The 19,374-nt window shown below is 37.5% G+C and overlaps 1 protein-coding gene across 3 annotated transcripts in view; it reads right to left on the reverse strand.

Moving 5' to 3' along the window:
• SLC13A1 (solute carrier family 13 member 1) overlaps nucleotides 1-19,374 on the reverse strand; it is a 104,162-nt gene that overhangs the window by 54,489 nt on the left and 30,299 nt on the right. For all 3 annotated transcript variants that reach the window (XM_035698436.2, XM_025477115.2, XM_025477114.3), the window contains exon 7: nucleotides 3,273-3,424. In XM_035698436.2, coding sequence (XP_035554329.1) covers nucleotides 3,273-3,424 — 152 coding nt within the window. The remainder of the gene's footprint in view (nucleotides 1-3,272; nucleotides 3,425-19,374) is intronic.

A 19,374-nucleotide genomic window follows, 5' to 3' on the forward strand; every position in this document is an offset into this window, starting at 1 on the left:
CCCCTTTTGGGATGTATATTCAATTATGTTTCTAAGGAGGTGATTTTTTAGGGAGACAGACTTTGGGGTTTGAATGACCATAGTCCGAACTTCAGTCTGCTAGATGAACATCAACTTTCTCAAATCTCATAGTAATAACCAACATTTACTGAGCATATTCTCTGAGACAGGTACGATTTTAAAGTGCTATTTAGGGATCCCTGGGTGGCACAGTGGTTTGGCGCCTGCCTTTGGCCCAGGGCGCGATCCTGGAGACCCGGGATCGAATCCCACGTTGGGCTCCCGGTGCATGGAGCCTGCTTCTCCCTCTGCCTGTGTCTCTGCCTCTCTCTCTCTCTCTCTCTCTCTGTGTGTGACTATCATAAATAAATAAATAAATAATAAAAAAATAAAGTGCTATTTATTTTTTAATAAAAACTTTAAACAATTCTCTAAAAGAGAGTTCTTAATATTCCATTTTTCTGGCAAGGTAAGAAGCTTAAAGAGAGTTAGTAGTGTAAGATCACCCAGCTTGGAAATGGAAGAGCTGGGATTTCAACAAAGGCAGTTAAGCCCAGAATCTGTGCTTTTCTCACCTCCATATGCTGCCCTCACAGCAAGGGCATATAGGGTAAGTGTGTACTGCGGAGCAGGTGGAATCCAACACATACCACCTACCTACTGGCCTCCATGTGAAAAACCAAACGCTATTATGTTTTAAAATTTTTAATGTTTTTCACAGATGTACATTTTGTCTAGAACCCAGAGAGAATCTCAAAGCTTCCTGGCAAGTTTCATTTTTTTCATTCTCCAAAAGAATTCACAACAGTGCCTTGCTTGCACATCATCAGTCCTAGAACAAATGTTTATTCTGAGGAAGCTAAATTTTATTCAGTGCAAATAAAAATAAACCTTTACCCATTCACTCAGTCAGTAAACATGATACATTTTATATCTGCAAGTGATAGGTGAATAGATGAATAAACAAAGGCTTTGAAATCCGTTCCCTTCTTCCCACTGTTTGTAAGATAGCACCTTTCTCTAGATGTCAAGTCACTGATTCTTAGGATTCATGCACCCATGGAGTTAGGCAAGATCCAAATTAAATTATACACAATGACTGTCGATACTGCTTTAAAAAGGATGGCAAGCAGTGTCAAGAGGAAAAGGTGGCATTATTGCATAAGATTTGGAAACAAAGGGCAATTTCTTTCCAGGTCCAAACATCTTGACAAAGAATATAATTTTTTTTCCCTGTATTTCTAAGTTCTTGGCACTTTTTCCAATGAAATTGAATGCATTTCATTCCACTGTTGCTTTGAGATGTGGTTGTATCTTGGGGCCAATGTTTAAGAAAAAGTGGGTTAAATATCTGTCTGGCTTGTTTAATAGGATTAATCATATTGCCTCACATAAGTTTGTTTTCCCCCTCTATTCTAGTATTTTCTATCAGGAAGGGATACTTTGAGTTTCTTTCTGTTTGTGTATAATTCTCTAATGTTAAAGCAAACTTTTGAAGAAAAAACTTCACTAAATTTCAAGTACATATTAAGCATTTTCTAAATTAAAGAATATTTGGCCAAATTCCCATGAATAGGAGAATTGGAAGATTAGATAATTAGGGAAAATAGTTACTGAAACATTTTGCTTAAAGTGCTGCAATGCTCCCAATCTGTCATTGCAAATGGATTACTGCATCCTAAGAATCAAGGGAACAGTTAAATAAAAGAAAGAAAATTTGGTTGATACATTGTGCAAGACCGCAGACACAGGGCAAGTCAGCATGGATTACTGCAACAACATCGATCTCATGAGAATGTTGGAAACCAGCAGTTCTCTAACACCAAGAGTAAAACAATAAACTTTTGGTCTACATTTTAGAAAAAGATTTGCAGAGAAGACCAAAATGTGGAATCTCTTTCTGGAGGAACTCATGAAAAAGGATGGAAGTCTAGTTTTCAGAAAGAGATCAAGTACATTTCCTGTCTTGAATTAGGAGACACATTAGATAAATCCTCTCTGACACAGAGAGCTTCAGAAGTCTCCCACTTAATAAACCAAATGCCGTTTTGAGGTTCCTATCGATGTTGGCCGCTGGAGCATGCGTGATGGACGTGCAATCAGGGAAACAATAAATACACATGGAGGTCTGTATTAGACGGTCTTCAACTGCTATCCCACTGCTTTTTGCACACAGTTCTTGTTCTTTTTAGGACAATGGAGTGTGACATTATTTTTGTCTTAGGTTTCCGAGAAAAGCCATGCATGCACAACATTTTGCAAATAATTTTAGAAAGGTCATAAAATCTGTGAATCTGCTTTGAAGAATGTAGTCTTCCTGACTCTGAACCCTAGTCTTTTTGTGAAAAGACGTACATCCTGTTCCAGGGCATCCTTAATGTGGCCCACCTTGCTGGAACTCTGATCATCTGTCCTGTTAGTATTTGAAAACACACTGCAGGTGTAGAATTCTGTTTGAGTCCTCACGTGAAAGCATGGACTTTCAAACTATTGTATCAATAATTCTTACAATAGCTCTCAGAAATAGCATCAAGTATTTTTACATGGTTTACTTCATTTAAGTCTCACACTAATCATCTGAATTGTGACTGTTTTAGATATGAAAAATTTAAGTCCTGGGAGAGTAATTCACTTTTTGTTGTTCAAATTCACAAAGTAAGTGGCTGAAAATTACAGATTTTTTAACCCAAGTTATCTGACTCTACCCACAGATTCCCCATGTTCTCCAATAGATGAACATCACGGTTGCAAACTTATATTTAGAGTCCTATGTCTGTCCTTAGAATGCTTTATCACTGACATTTCTTGCAATTGCCCAATCCTTCAAATCTTTTTGAATTCTAGGCAAGACTTCTGTAATAAGCACCTTTGTACGCAACTCTCATTTTTTATGTTTAAATGCTAGTTCCCAAACCCTACATAAATTTTCCTACCTAGATAATCCCTATTCACATTAGTTAACTATCATTCACAGTATTATTTCTAACAAGAAAAGTCTTCCCATTTGATTAGAATGGTCAGCCAGACATAACTATCTATTGTGAGCTGACTTGGGGAATCTTAAGGCACCTGTTAATTCACTACACCTTCCATATTTAACTCTTAGTGGAAGGGAAGGTCTCTAGACCTATAGATGTCCTGATGAAAAAAAAGAAAAAAGGTTAACTCAGTACAGCAATTTCCGTTCCTGATTCTCTGAATCAGTGAAGAATAAGCCTTGTAAGTTATGTGCTGCCTATTTATTTAATCAACGATCCAATCATTTTACTTACGTATTGAAATGCTCAGAGAAGATCAAGTTGGTAGAAGTGCCTGTGATCGTTGTGAGTCCACCAATGGTAGAAGAGTAAGCAATACACAAGCACATAAGTTTACACATCATGTGGTCCTTCTTTGTTCGGTACTTGGTTCCTGTGTCTGAGTTCTGTTCAACAAGAAAAAAGTTTATACATCATGTGGTCCTTTGCTTAATATTTGGCTTCATGCCGCCAACATTTCATCATTTTCAAGTCATCTTTACAAAAGGGAAAATGGCGGCCTTCGTTACATTCTTCTCAATTAAACCACGGCCTTACCTCACCCCCATTTTCACAAACTACGTAAAAGAGTCGTCTACATTCACTGACTCTGTTCCTTTAACCACTCCAATCTGGCTTCCGTCCCTTCAGGCCACCCCAACCGCACTTGCTTTGATTATCAATGTACTACTAAACCCAACACATACTTCTCAGTCTCAGTCTTGTAGACCTCTTGACAGTGCCCAGAAGAGTTAACCACTTCTTCCTGCTGCAAAACTCTTCTTGGGGCTTCTGTGATATCTCACTCTTCTGGTTTTTCTCCCACATCTCTACTTGTTTCTCTATTTACCTTGCCAATTCATTTTCTTTTATCCTTCCTTAAAACTAGAGTTTCTTGAAACTCCGTCACGGCTACCTCTTTTTTCTGAAGTATTTATCTTTAGGAAATCTCATATATTTTCACTGATTTAATGCCTGTAGATACACCATACTATCAATTCTGGTCTTCAGCCCAGACTTCTCCTTTTAGACCTATATATCCAATTGACTATTTAACATAACTTGAAAATCTTAAATAAAACTCCACTCCCAAAATGTTCAAGACCAAACCCACTATTTTCTTCCTCAAATGTAGTTCTTCTTTAGGATCACCTATATAAGCTAATAGCATTATCATCATTATAATTACAAACACAGTGTGCTCCGTATATAATAAACACTATTCTAAGTTCAAAGTAAATAAACAATTTAATCCATCTTATTCTTACAGTGGAATGAGGTTAGCACTGTATTTATCACATTTTACACATGAAAACATGAGACAGAGTAAAGTTCAGTGGCTTGCCCAAGGTCACAGAGTCTGGAAATGGCAGACTTGGATTTTGAAACCATGTAGTCTTGCTTTAGAATTCATACCCTCAGCCACTATACTATATTGCTTGTCCTCCCTGAGAACATTCTCTTCCTTCCCACCAAATTGGGTCAATTTTATCTATATAAATATGTCTGGACTCTTTCATGTTCATCTCCATTGCTATCACTTTGGAATAAATCAACATCACCTCTGATTTGGGTTATTGTAATAGCCTCCTTATATTTCTTCATGTATCAATTCTTGCTTATTTACGATCTGTCCTTATTTAAAAATATACAAATAGAAGAATCACCCTGTTTCATACAGAGAGGTATGCTGTCTGTGATATATACACTGAAGGATCTTTTTAAGAAATCATGGAAAGGAAGTATTTAGTACTCACTGAAAGCCATCATGGATGTGGGAATGACCTAGCATAGTAGGGTCAGGTGCATTGGATTATAATTTGCCTTTTATGTTCTAATTAATTTAAAGTTAGCTCCCTGGGGTATCTACTCTTCACCCCAAACAAATTAATGTATAAATATCTTGTTTGCCTTATATTTCATACCTGGGAATGTTTTATATTTTCCATGATAACAGTTTCCATTGAAAACTTGAAAAACAAATGGTATGTAAATAAAATAGCAAAATAAGTTTAAAAATTCTTATAGTGTAGTACTAAGTGGCAACTGAAATTTGGGGCTTAAATATTAACTATTTTACTGTAGAAAAAAACAACAGAAACCAGGAAGTGATATATAATTTGGATATTATTAAACTGAACATAAGAATGGAAACTTAAAGATGTAATGTACATAATTCTCACCACACTTAAACTTTCTTAATTGCAAATATATGCATATACAGATATATATATGTGTATATAAAACATAATGATTAAAAGGTATGGGTAGATACAAAATTAAAGAATCAAAATAAGAAAATGCTAATATATTTGCCATGCTTTATCCTTTGTGGATTTCTCATACTTTTTCCTACGTACAGACCTTTAAAACATACATTAGGTGATATTTATGCAAATATTACAATTTAGAAACACATTAAAAGTTCAGGGTGAATTTAAATTCTGCAGTAAATTGTAATGCTAATATACCATAATATATGTTGAGGAGTAAGTGCAGGAGTTGGGAAGTGGGATCGAGGGCAACGTCTGTATTATCTTGGCAGTAAACATGAACCCCTTGCAGTCAGCTCTATTACGGTTTTTCGCTTAGGGCATGTGATTGATGGGCTGGTTGAAGAGATGATGCTGTAGTAAGGGGTAAAGACCGAGGACCAGAGAGACAGTTGGGAAGGTCAATGGCAGAATAATAGAGCTCTTAGGAAAGCCATTAAGATGAGCCATTAATTGAGCCAACTATTAGTACAGAAACTACAAAAACAAGGGAAGGGTGGACCATCAACAGATTAGTCTTTTGCCTAAGACACTAGTTTCAACCTGAGACCAAGGGTTTGACCTTGGCCCAAAGGGATCTGGAAAAAATCATTTGGAAAGTTAAGAGCATGTGTTTGCAGATATTAGGACAACAGAATAAGCATGACATTTTTCCATAAGTGGAGGAGGAATTTGGTGTTTGTGTGTGTGTGTGTCTGTGTGCGCGTGTGTGTGGTATATCTTTTCCCAAGAGTTTCGGAGAGAAAAAAAGATTCCTTCCCAAAGAAGGGAGGAGAAGCAAAGCATCTAGAGGGATGGAACTGTAGGCAGTCGGGGATGGCATGGCTAGAGGGAACCTCCTGTGCTAAGGTGACCGAAGGGCATTGCCATGGACACACTGTGAATGGGAAAATGCTTGTTTTATACTGTTTCACAACAGAGGACTTATGTGAAATTGAATACACACAAGGATGTAGTTTTTATGATAAAAATATGTCCACACGCATATAATGCCCAGAAATAGACTAAACTGAAATATGTCAAAATATTAACAATGGGATTGGGAATATCTTCTGCCTTCTTGATACTTTTTGTATCTTCTACAACCATAAAAAGTCTTTCCAACATATGAAAGAATTGTAGACCCCTTAGTGCAGAAAGTATTCAGAAATTAATGTGGTACGAAGACCAGGGACGCCTCACTATTGCTACCTGGTGGTTACAGGTGCAGACCCAGGGGCTTACTCAACACTCCATCCGTGAACCGCAGGGGCTAAGCCCAGGGTCTCCAACGCTGTACAAGACAACTCACTGGGGGGATAGTGGCATGAAACCGTTAGGGTTTCTATTTATGGTTGAATAATAATGTGAGATGACTTGTACAAAATATCACTAATCATTTTCTGCTTGCCAAACAGCCAGGTTAAAATCTAGCTCTTTTTGGATATTTACTTGCATTAGATCCATCTGATATCACATATTGATTTCTCAGTTGTAGGCATTATAGTTAGATTTCCACTGTTAGTTGATGAGGATTTGGCTTTCGTTGATACACTCGACCACCCAACACACTTAAACTTCATGTCCCCATCCTCCTCCTATTACGGCTACGTGATAATCCTACTTAGAGCAGAGTTCAACATTTAGAATGTTGTCTAGTAGAAATCCATGAACTTCTGAGAAATATGACCTACATTATTTTTCCTGCTTCGTACTCCTACTCTACCCCTCCTGGCTTGCTTGGTTTCGTAAGTTTCGCTTAGTTTTCTGAGTAACAACTAAAAGTCTCCAAACATTCCATGGTTGTTTAAATCTTCTCTCAGAACAATCAAGTAAGATACTTAATGTACATAAAATATTCTACCCATTTCATTGTCTTAGAGCACGTCTTCCAGGACATTCCTAACCTGTCCTAACTCCGAGCATTTTTCTCTCTGGGTCTGCAAAGATTTATCTCAACTTCAGTCAGTCTTCCTACTTCATTGATAGCTTGGTTGGATATTGATTTCAAGTTTGAAAATAAACGTCATGCCAAATGTTGAAGGCATCCTTTTCCAATTGTTTGAGTTTCCAGTGTTGCTGTAGAGAAGTCTTTAAACATATTTTTTATCTTTTTTAATGAATCAGTTTTGTCATTTTTCTGAAAATTTTTAGGATTTTCTCTTTTCTCATAATATTCTGAACTATCAATAACCTTCTCAATGTGTGTTTCAACTCTTGGCTGGCACCCAGTGGGATTATATTCTTACACTATGGAAATTTTCTTCAATTTTTGATGTAGTCTCCTCAGTTTTCTCTATTCTTTTTCTGAAATTTCCTATTATTCTCTTACTTTGTTTCTTGCCATTTTTCTACTAGATTTTCCATTTATGATATATTTTTATATCTTTTTAACTACATTTTATATATTTATTTTATTTATATTCATATTTTATTTTTTGTCTTCTTGGTCCTCTTTTAAAGAATGCCATTCATGGATAAATTCCAAGAGTCACACATTGTACCAACACTGAATCATGATGAAATAGAAAATGTGAACAGACACATTACTAGTAAGGAGATTGAGTCAGTAATCCAAAGTCTCTCAACCAAAAAAGTCCAGGACTAGATGGCTTCGTTGGTAAATTCTACCAAACATTAAAAGAATAATCAATGCCAATCTTTCTCAAATTTCCAAAAAATAGAAGAGGAGAGAATCTTCCAAACTCATTTTACGAGGCCAGCATTACACTAATATCAAGACCATTCAAGGACACTACAAAAAAAGATAATTACACGTCACTATCCAAGATGAACATAGATGCAAAAATCCTCAACAAAATTGAAGCAAACCAAATTCAAGAATACATTAAAAGAATCATATACCATTATTAAGTGAAATTTATAAAAATAATATGATCATATCAATAAATGTAGAAAACATATTTAACAAAATTCAACATCCATTTATGATAAAGTGGGTACAGAGGAAATATATCTCAACATCAAAAAGGCCATATATGACAAGCCCACGGTTAACATCATACTCAAAGGTAAAAAGCTTTAAGTCTTTCTCCTAAGATCAGGAACAAACAAGGATGCCTGCTCTCTCCATTTCTATTCAATATAGTATTGGAAGTCCCAGCCAGAACAATTAAGTAAGGGGGAAAAAGCCATCCAAAATCAAAAGGAAGAAGTAAAACTGTCACCATTTGTAGATGAAATGCTATTATATATAGAAAACCTTAAGGACTTCATCAAAACACTGTTAGAACTAATAAAAAAAAATCAGCAACATTGCAGGATACAAAATCCATGTGCAAAAATCTGTTGCATTTCTATACACTAAAGTGAAATGTCAGAAAGAGAAACAAAGAAAACTACATCTTTTATAATTGCCCCCAAAATAAAATATCTAGAAATAAATTCAACCAAGGATGGGAAATACCTGTATATTGAAAACTATAAGACATCTATGAAAAATATTGAAGATACAAATAAATGGAAAGATATCACATGCTTATGGATTAGAAGAATCAATATTGTTAAAATTGATACTACTCAAAACAATCTTTAGGACCCAAACTACCCAAAGCAATCTACAGTTTTGATGAAAATTTGATATCAAAATTCCAATGACATTTTTCAAAAACAAGAGCAAACAATCCTAAAATTGTATGGAACCACAAAAAAAAACCTGAATAGTCACAGTAATCTTGAGAAAGAACAAAACTGGAGGCATCATGCTGCCTGATTTCAAACTATATTAAAAATCTACAGCAATTAAAATAGTATGCTATTTGCATACAAATAGACACAGATCAGTGTAACAGAATAGAGAGCCCTAAAATAAACCCACATAGATATAGCCAATTAATTTATGACAAAGGAGCCAAGAATATATAACGGGGAAAGGACAGACTCTCCAATAAACGGTGTTGGAAAAACTGGACAGCCACATGCAAAACAATAAAATTTTACCACAATCTTACAGCATACACAAAAATTAATTCAAAATAGATTAAAAACTTGAACATAAGACCTGAAACCATAAAACTCCTAGAAGAAAACATAGATGGTTAGTTATTTGACATAGGGTTTAGTGATAATTTCTTCAATCTGACACCAAAAGCAAAAACAACAAAAGCAAAAATAAATAAGTAGGACTACATCATACTAAAAAGTTTCTGCACAGCAAAGGAAACCATAAAAAAAATGAAGACAACCTACTAAACGAGATAAAATATTTTCAAATTGTATTTCTGATAAAAGGCTATTTACCGAAACATATGAAGATTTCATACAGCTCAATAGCAAAAAAACACCAATTTTATTTTTAAAATCAACAATTTGATTTTAGAATGGGCAGAAGGGGGCACCTGGGTGGCCCAGCGGTTGAGCATCTGCCTTTGGCTCAAGGCATGATCCTGGGGTCCTGGGATCAAGTTCTGCATCAGGTTCCCCTCCTGTTTTTCCCTCTTCCTATGTCTCTTCCCACCCCCCGCCTCCGTGTCTCATGAATAAATAAATAAATTCTAAAAAAAAAAAAAAAGGGCAGGTCTGAACAGACATTTTCCCAAAGAAAACTTACAAATGGCCAATAGGCACATGAAAAGATGCTCCATATCATTAATTATCAGGGAAATACAAATCAAAACCACAATAAGCTATCACCTCATACCTTTTAGTATAACTATTATCAAAAAGACAAGAAATAATAAATGTTGGTGAGGATGTGGAGAAGAAGGAACCCTTGTGCACTGACAGTGGGAACGTAAATAGGTGCAGCCACTATGGAAACCAGTATTGAAGATCCTCAAAAAATTAAAATAGAACTACAACATGACGTAGCAATTCTACTTTGGGGTATTTATCAAAAGAAAATGAAAACACTAACTCAAAAAGAAATATGCATGCTTGTGTTCATTGCAACATTATTTGCCACAGCAACAATATGGGAACAACCTAAGTGTCCATTGGTGAGTAAATGGATAAAGAAATCGTGGTAAATGTACATGGTGGACTATTACTCAGCCACAAAAAATGAACAAAATCTTGCCATTTGTGACAACACAGATGGAGATCAAGGGCATTGTGCTAACTGAAATAGGTCAGAGAAAGACAAATACATGATCTCTCTCACAAGTATAATCTTTAAAAAAAAAACCCACAAATATAAAAACACACAAAAGAACAAGCTCATAGATGCAGAGAACAGATTGGTAGTTGCTGGAGGCAGCGGGTCAGATAAAATATGTGAAGAGGGTGTAAATTTATTAAAAAATTAAAATTAAAAAAAATTAAGATAAAAAAAGGAATGTGCAATACAGCATATCGTATGCTACGTTTGTTTGTAAAAAAAAAAGCAAAAATAAAACAACATATCTATGTTATGAAAAATAAAAGGATATTCATATTCCATGAATGCAATTCTTTTGTTTTCCTCTGAATATATTAATGATAGTTTCTTTTCCTGTGTTTTCCTTCTTCTTGCATAGTCCCTGTTTCCTGTAGCTTTCTGCTTTCTTTTTGCTTCTTTGGAACTCTCTTTCATGCCTGAGGTTTTCTTCAGCTATCCGGGACCTTCTTGCTGTTTGCTTAGATTTGAGACCATGAAAAGCTGTCTGGAAGCTCTGTACCCCTGCTTTGGGAGTTGTTGACTGTGGGCTTCGCTGCAGTACCTCTGACTGGGCCTCTTCTTTTTCTGAGAAAATCCAATTGTATATATTTTCACCTTTTCTTTTCTTTTTTTTATTTTCACCTTTCCTTTATGTTGATTATATTCCCCAGGAGAGGATCTCCTGATGTCCTGCCTGCTGACGCCTGGAAGGGACAGGCCTGGATCCTGGAACCAGTGGAGTAGAAGCAAGGTTTCCCCCATTCTGCAGGTAAACTGCCTCTCAATGCCCCCCCCTTTCATCGTGAAACCCTGTGTGACCTGAACTGTGCCTGGTTCTCCTTACTCTCTGCTTTACTGGTCTAAAGAGGACACTGGTGTTTGGTGGAAGAGAAGCAGTTGCATCTGTGTGGAGTTGAGGAAAAATCTGGGAATTCATCTGTTTTCATAAGCAGTTTTTTACCCCTGAATTTCAACATTTTAAAAACTTTGAAGGCTGCTGCTATGTAACCTGGATTGTTCATTGCCTCTCCTCACTGTTGATTTAAGATTCCACTTTTATGAGATAACTGAGTCATTTCATATCCATCCTTTTACTTTCCAGCTTCCAAAATGATTTTGCTGTCATCTCTTCTCTTGACATTTACATAATCATGACTTATGACTTAAAAGGTCTATTTGTTCCTGTTTTAATGGAGATTTAGGAGATACTGAAGGTAAATGGGTGTATTCAATCTAGCATCTTACTGGAAGATGCAACCTTTCTCTTACATTAAAAAATAAATTAATCTTAACTAATAATCATTGCACAGACTGACTTCCGTTCATGGTCTATACATCAGCGGGTGATATAGGGAAAGATGGGAGGGAGGAAAAGCTCAATAGTATGAGGAGCGATTGACAGCGGGGCCCTGTCTCCCTCTTTGCTCTCAGCATATTGAGTTTACATGTGCTTGGTTAAGTGAATAACAGTTACACTTTCTAGTTTTAATTAAAACAGCCCTCTCATAACGTGCATGTGGCTTTAAATGATTTCTATAAGAAATTATTCATGTAAAGAAAGCCCAGAATAAAGATAATACGTAAGTGAACGGCAAGAAAATAAGAGGAGAGACGCTTCTTCTACTGTTGATATGAACTCATCATGAAGCTTTGGTAAGAATCTAGTCTGTAATAACCTGAAAAACTCAGAGCAGTTGGTAACAAAACTGAAGTTATCAATAAGACTCCTGGAAATACGATTTATATACACTGTAGTTAATAAGGAATTATGCTGCATATTGTGAATTGGAATATTACTTTACATAGTAATAGTATGATGAATAGAAAAGTCTTTAAGCACTTAAGACCTGAGGACTCTTTATAAAAATTCTATTTTTTCAGCAATATCAAAAATCATAATTAAATTGAAGATTTATTTTATAAAATGTTATATATGTTATCCTAAATGTTAAATATTTAGAAGCTTCCTTTTTAATTCATTTGTGAGTAGCCAAAAATAAATATGTATTAGAAAAAAATCTTTTTCTTTCTATAGCAGTAAAAATGACTGACATAATATATAAATAATATAGTATTTTTCTTTTCCACAGCATGATAAATCAGATTTCCTGTTAAATAAAATGTTTAAAAAGCACCTTAAAAATGTATCTCAAAACTATACAAAAATAGGGAATTTGCCTTGACCCTAAATCAAGTGAAAGTGGGAATCTTAAGTGAGTAACTAGGCAGCTTTTTTTTTTTTTTTTTTTTTTCTAGGCAGCTTTTTGATCTGAGAATCTCAATCTTTTTTTTCCAGAAAGAGCTGGATATGGCGGATAATGCCAAAGGCCCATCATCTATGAGGAACCCTACAGGAAAATACGCATAAAGCTGGTGTCCTCTGCAAAAGTTGACAATAAGGAAATCTAATGCTGACTTACAGGAAAACAAAATGTAGCCTAAAAACTCCTAATCATGAGCATTTTTAGCCTAAATTCGTGTTACCTGTCTTTTAAAATAAAAACAATAGTATAAAAGCTCTTCCAGGAAGCTGCAACTCAAGACTTAAGGAATTTCCAGAGAAGTCTCAAGGAAACCTACTATTTCAATACTTACATGGCTCAATATCTCAAAAGCAAACAATCCAGTTAAAAAAAAGGGCAGAAGACATGAATAGATATTTTTCCAAAGAAAACATCTGGATGGCCAACAGACACATGGAAAGGTGCTCGACATCCCTCATCATCAGGGAAATGCAAATCAAAACCACAAGGAGACACCACCTCACAGCCCTCAGAAGGGCTAAAATTAACAGGGGAAACAATAGATGTCGGTGAAGATGTGGAGAAAGGGGAACCCTGTTGCACTGTGGGTGGGGATGCAAACTGGTGCAGCCACTGTGGAGAGCAGCGGGGGGGGGGGGGGGCGGTGTGTGGACCTCAAAGAGTTAGAAATAGAGCTACCCTGTGATTCAGCAATAGTACTACTGGGTATTTACCTAAAGGATACAAACATACTGATTCAAAGGCGCACCTGCACCCTGAAGTTTATAGCAGCATTATCAGCAAGAGCCAAACTACAAAAAGAGCCCAATGTCCATCAACTGATGAATGGATAAAGAAGATATGACATACGTATATATATGTGTGTGTGTGTGTGTGTGTGTGTGTGTGTGAATATTAGCAAAAAACATGATATCTTGTCATTTGCAACAACATGGATGGATCTAAAGGGTATAAAGCTAAGTGAAATAAGTCAGAGAAAGACAAATATTATACAATTTCACTCATACAAGGAACTTAAGAAACAAGACAAATGAACAAAAAAAAAAAAGACAAACCAAAAAATAATCTTAACCATAGAGAACAAGTTAGTTGTTACCATAGGGGAGGTGGGCAAAGGGATGGGCGAAATAGGTAAAATAGGTGATGGGAGCTAAGAATACACTGGTCATGATGAGCACTGACTAATATAGAGAACTGTTGAATCACTGTGTGGTACACCTGAGACTAGTATAACACTGTATGTTAACTATATTGGAATGAAAATAAGTACCAAAAAAAAAAAGAAAAAGAAAGAAAAAGAAAGAAAAAAAAAGAAAGAAAGAAAGAAAGAAAGAAAGAAAGAAAGAAAGAAAGAAAGAAAGAAAGAAAGCTGGCATTGCTTCATTAGCATCAGACAAATAAACTCTAAGACCCCAAAACATCGGGGCACTGAAAAATGGTAAAAGCATTAATTAACCAGGAATATATAAACATTCTAAACTGGTAGGGACACAATAACATAATCTAAATAAGTCCAAAATATATAGAAACCAAAATTGACAGAACTAGCAGGAGAAAGAGTCATATCCATAGCCTAGAGGGAGATTTTAACAGAACAGTTTCATTAACTGCTGGGTTAAGTAGACAAAAAATCAGGTCACAGACAATTTGAAAAACAACCAGCAAACTTGATCTAACAGACTTTTGGAAAATATTGCTCCCAGTAAGTTGAGAATATACAATTCTTTTTAAGCACGACGAGACATTTATCACAATTGACCATGTGTTAGCCCATAAATCTGTCTCAACAAGAACTGATGTCATATAAACAATTTCTGAGCACAGTAAAATGAAGTCAGAAATAAAAACAGAAAAACAAAAAGTATCACAAAAGTTTCATTTATTTCAGATTTTAAAATACACTTCTAAGCAACTCATGAAGGGAAGAATCTAGTATAACAGAAATCCAGAAGATACAAAGAACTGAAAAATATGTGATGGAGCTAAGTTAATGGGAGAAAATTCATCTCCTTAAATCCTTACTTTGGAAGAGAAGAAACACTCATATTTCATAATGTGAATGTCTAATTTAAAAAGTAAAAGAAAAAAATAATAAAAAAATAAAAAGTAAAAAAGCAGCAGAATGAATTAAAGATAAAGCAGAACAAAATAATAAAGAGAGGAAATGAATAAATTAGAATACTTATAAAATATGATCAAAGAGCCAAAAGTCAGTTCTTTGACAAGACTCGTAAGACTAATAAAACTAATTTTTGAAAGACTATTGAAAAAAAAAAAGCTTAAAAGCTTAAGTAGAAATATTAGCAATGACAAAAGCTATAACTAAAAATACTTTGGAAATTAAATTGGTCTTGGTGATATTATAAACAACCATATGCTATTAGCCGCAGGATGGAAGGCATACTGTTCCTGGAAAAATACAACTCAAGAAGAAATAGAAAATGTAATTAATCCTAAAGCCAGGAAAGTGATAGAGTAATTCCTGAGAGCCTCTGCCTTCTGCGTTCTCCTCTTCCTGTGAGCCTAAGTAGAGGATGGGGAGGGCGAGGGGAGGCAGCGATCTTGCCCCAGGGGGGCGGTTGGTGCTGAGGCCGCGGAGCTGGGAGGCAGAGTCGGGCCCAGTGATGTGGAGCCGCCCTGCCCGCTTACTTCTCTCTCGTTAAGACTCTTGCTATTTGGGGCTCTGTGGTGATGAAGGGGTAACCAGGACGAGCAGAAACACCAAAAAGAGGACGAGAGAATGATTGACACGACCTTCCGGCCTGTGTGTCTGGGCGAGGGGACCAGCGAGTGACTGAGCAGAGGAGGCGGAACCAGACAAGGCCCCGAGACTTTTCGGAATTAGTTAAGCTGTGATGTGAGGTATACCGTGTCATGCATTTTTATATCCTTTAAATTTTTTCTGTTACATTTAATAAATGTGTGTCTATTTCACATATTTCATAATCAAGTGCAAAAGCCATTTGGGGACAAAGCAAAATGAATGCTTTCCTGTTTTAGGGGATGCTATTGGAAGATGCACGGAAGCACGCTGCTGAGGGTTGAGAAGGTAAGGTCCACCGTAGAGCAGACGCGGCCACGGGAGGCTCCCACCCGGCCCACCCCAGCCCACCCTTAGCTCCAGATGCCAGGAGCCCCGTTTCGGGGACTCACAGATGGAAGACTCGTGGGACCAAAGCTCTTCTCACCGGTCGTTTCAACAGCACAATGTTGTGTGGAAACACGGCTGAGCGCAGACACCGAAGGAGCCGGGCCTTTGACCTCCACGACAACTGGGACCACGGGGAGGTCGTGGGCCTGGGCTGCTGCCGGATCCCCTCTCCGCGTTACAGCGAATGTCAAAAAAATTCTTCACTCAGGAGAGTGGTGGTTCTCACCGGCGGTTGCCCCGGCTTCCCTCTTGAATCGGGAAGTCCTCGGGGTGTGATTCCAGGGTGACCGGGCCCAGCTGCTGCCGGTCTTTCTTCCGTCGGACATTCAAGCACCATCACCCTAACCAGCTTCAACCCTACAACACTGCCAAGTATACTTTAACTTTACATTATACCCTTGGAGCTTATCCTCACACGCTCTCCACCATGGCCCGGCCTCGTCCTCCCGCACAAGCCCAGGCTTCTGCTCGCACACAACACTGGGGGTGACAGGATCCCGGGTTCTGGACCGAAATGTTATCTCTTCTGTTGGTCTAGGAAGTAAGGGGGCTACGGTTTCTTCTAGAAACCCCTTCTCCTCCCAGAGGCCGAGGACGCTGCCCCATCAGGAGAGGCCGCGCAATGCACAGCGGGTGCACACGGCCTGCCCTGAGATGACCTGGCTGGCATTCGAGGCCACGCTCGGCCACTGCAGGGGACCGTGCTGCCTGCTCAGCGGGAGGCGCCCAGAGCACAGGCCCCCCACACACGCTTGCAAGAGCCAAACAGGGGAAGTGGGTGAGCACCCAGGTGCTGCCAAAGGATAGGGGCGATCCTCTCACGGCCACATGGACACCCAGCCACCTGGCTGTGACCTGAGACATGTAGACATCGTGAAAAGTTTACCCCAATCCAGCCAATCAGCACACCCACCACGTCCCTCTCCTTCCTTCCTTCCTCCTCCTCCTCCTCCTCCTCCTCCTCCTCCTCCTCCTCCTCCTCCTCCTTCTTCTTCTTCTTCTTCTTCTTCTTCTTCTTCTCCTTCTTCTCCTTCTCCTTCTCCTTCTTCTCTTCTTCTTTTTTCTTTCTTTCTTCCTTTCTTTCTTTCTTTCTTTCTTTCTTTCTTTCTTTCTTTCTTTCTTTCTTTCTTTCTTTCATCGGACATTCAAGCACCATCACCCTACCTAACCAACTTCAACCATACAACACTGCCAAGTATACTTTAACTGTACATTATACGCTTGGAGCTTATCCGTCTTACAGCCACAAGTTTGCACCCCATCCCTCAACCCTTGACAACCACTTCTTTACTCTTTGTTTTTATGAGTTTGACTTTTTATTTTCTTTAGGTTCCACATATAAATGCTACCGCACTATATTTGTACTTTGCTGCCTGTCTTCTTTCACTTAGTCGAATGCCCTCAAATTTCATGCATGTTCTTACAAATGGCAGGATTTCCTTCTGTTTCGTGGCCGAATAACATTCCACTGAATATGCATAATGCATGTATCCATCCATCCGTCGGTGGACACATTCTCCGTATTGTAGCTAATGCGAATAATGCTGCAATGAACACATGCGCAGATATCTCTCTGGGATCTTGTTTCATTTCCTTTGGATCTATACCCAGAAGTGGGATTACCAATTATCATATGGTTATCCCATTTTTAATGTTTTAGTGAACCTCTGTACTGTCTTCTGTGTTGACTGCACCAGTTTACACCACCGAGAGTGCACAGGGCTCCCTTTTCTCCACATCCTTGCCAACACCTGTTATCTACTGTCACTTCGATGCTGCTCTTTCTCTGTCATCATCTCTCTATAAACTACAGGACTCGGCTGGATGAGTGAAAGAAGACACGTAGGTTGTGTCAGGTGAGGACTAATATTGGCCTTGCCACCCAATTTCACCCAACATTGAATTGAAGCATAATCAAGGAGGATAAACTCCTGTTTACATTTGATAGACACCAGATATTCTAGATTTGATATCCCCTAACTTGGCAGAACCAATGACCCTAGACCATGATATTATGAACCGTGCTTATTACCGTTAATACGGTTCTTTGAATTCTTGGAGAACATTAAACAGTGTTCTTTAACATAATTCGGTTTTCAAAAATAAGGAATTTCACCCCCAAACTAAACACTCAATTAAAAAGCAATATTTAATTTGTTCAAGGAAATTTTTCCTTTGAACTTTTCCCTTTAGAGAACTACAAATTATATAAGATGAATGGAAAACAATTATCTTAGACCTTTCATTAAAAGCGAACTGATTCTCCGATTCCTTTCATTTGAAGATGCCTGGAGTTTAGAAATGGATCTAGTATAAAAATCTGGGATATCTCTTTGAATGATACTAGTGCTTGTGAGGAAGGGAAAAATCTAGCAATTTCATTCTTCTTTTGGTATGTAAAAAAATGGAAATAATATGAGTGATGATGACCGGTCTCTCAGTTTTCTCACTGGAACCTGACAAATATATTTCTCCATGTACTGCCAGTGTCCTTTTAGGGTATTCCATTCTTTTTGTCCCTTTTCTTCTCAAAAAAATATTTTAACTTCTTTTGGAGTCATGCAGGATTTACAGGCTAAGTATCTACCCACCACATTTATTCTGGACACAAGTAGGAAGCTCTGCTAATGTTTGGGTCATGGCCTATGATAAGAACAGAACTTGGCGAGTCGTGGAAAACATCTATTTTTAGATATGCAGCATTGGAAGATGACTATTCTTTAATCAGTTTCTGGAATCTAAGGGACTAGTGACTATCCACCATCTTTAAAACCAACATGTAATCATCACCATCAGCAGCCAAAGTAATGGCAAAAATATCATCATCATCCTCATCCTCATCCTCATCCTCATCATCATCATCATCATCATCTACATCAGAAATTTGCAGTTTTATTAACAAGAATTTTAGGGCTGATAAATTTTAGTTCCCAACCCTTGCTTTCTTTCCACCAAAAACAAAACTAATCTCCATAAATAGCCAAGGCAATCGAGATAGAAGAACAAAGCTGAAGGTATCCCACGTCCTGGTTTCAAACTATATTACTAAGCTGTATAATCACAATAGTCTGGAATTGGCATAAAAACAGACACACAGACCAATGCAACAGGATTGAGAGCCCAGAAATAAATCCTCACGTACACAGTGAACCCACATGTGTCAAGGAGCCAAGATACCCAGTGAGGACATGTTCGTCTCTTCAATGAATGGTGTCGGGAAAATTCAATAACCACGTGCAGAAGAATAACATTGGATTCCTATCTTGTACTCCTCACAAAGATTAACTTAAAATGAGTTAAGGACCCCAAACTGTAGAGCTCCTAGAAGAAAACATAGGCACATACTCCTTAGCATTGGTTTTGGCAACACTTTTTTAATGTGACACCAAAAGCAGGTAATACTTTCATGTATCTCTAATAAAGAACACTTCTGTAAAGTAAAAAGTCATCCTTTAATTTTTCTTTTACACGAAACTGAATTTTTATACCTTGAGTTCTAGAAAGACCATAGAATCATTGTTTAAAGGCCTTCCTTGCTCTCTTCCCCCAAACTCAGAACTCAATCCTTATTGCCTATGATGTACCCAAATTG

The sequence above is a fragment of the Canis lupus genome, chromosome 14 (genome assembly GCF_003254725.2).
Source record: "Canis lupus dingo isolate Sandy chromosome 14, ASM325472v2, whole genome shotgun sequence".
NCBI lineage: Eukaryota > Metazoa > Chordata > Mammalia > Carnivora > Canidae > Canis > Canis lupus.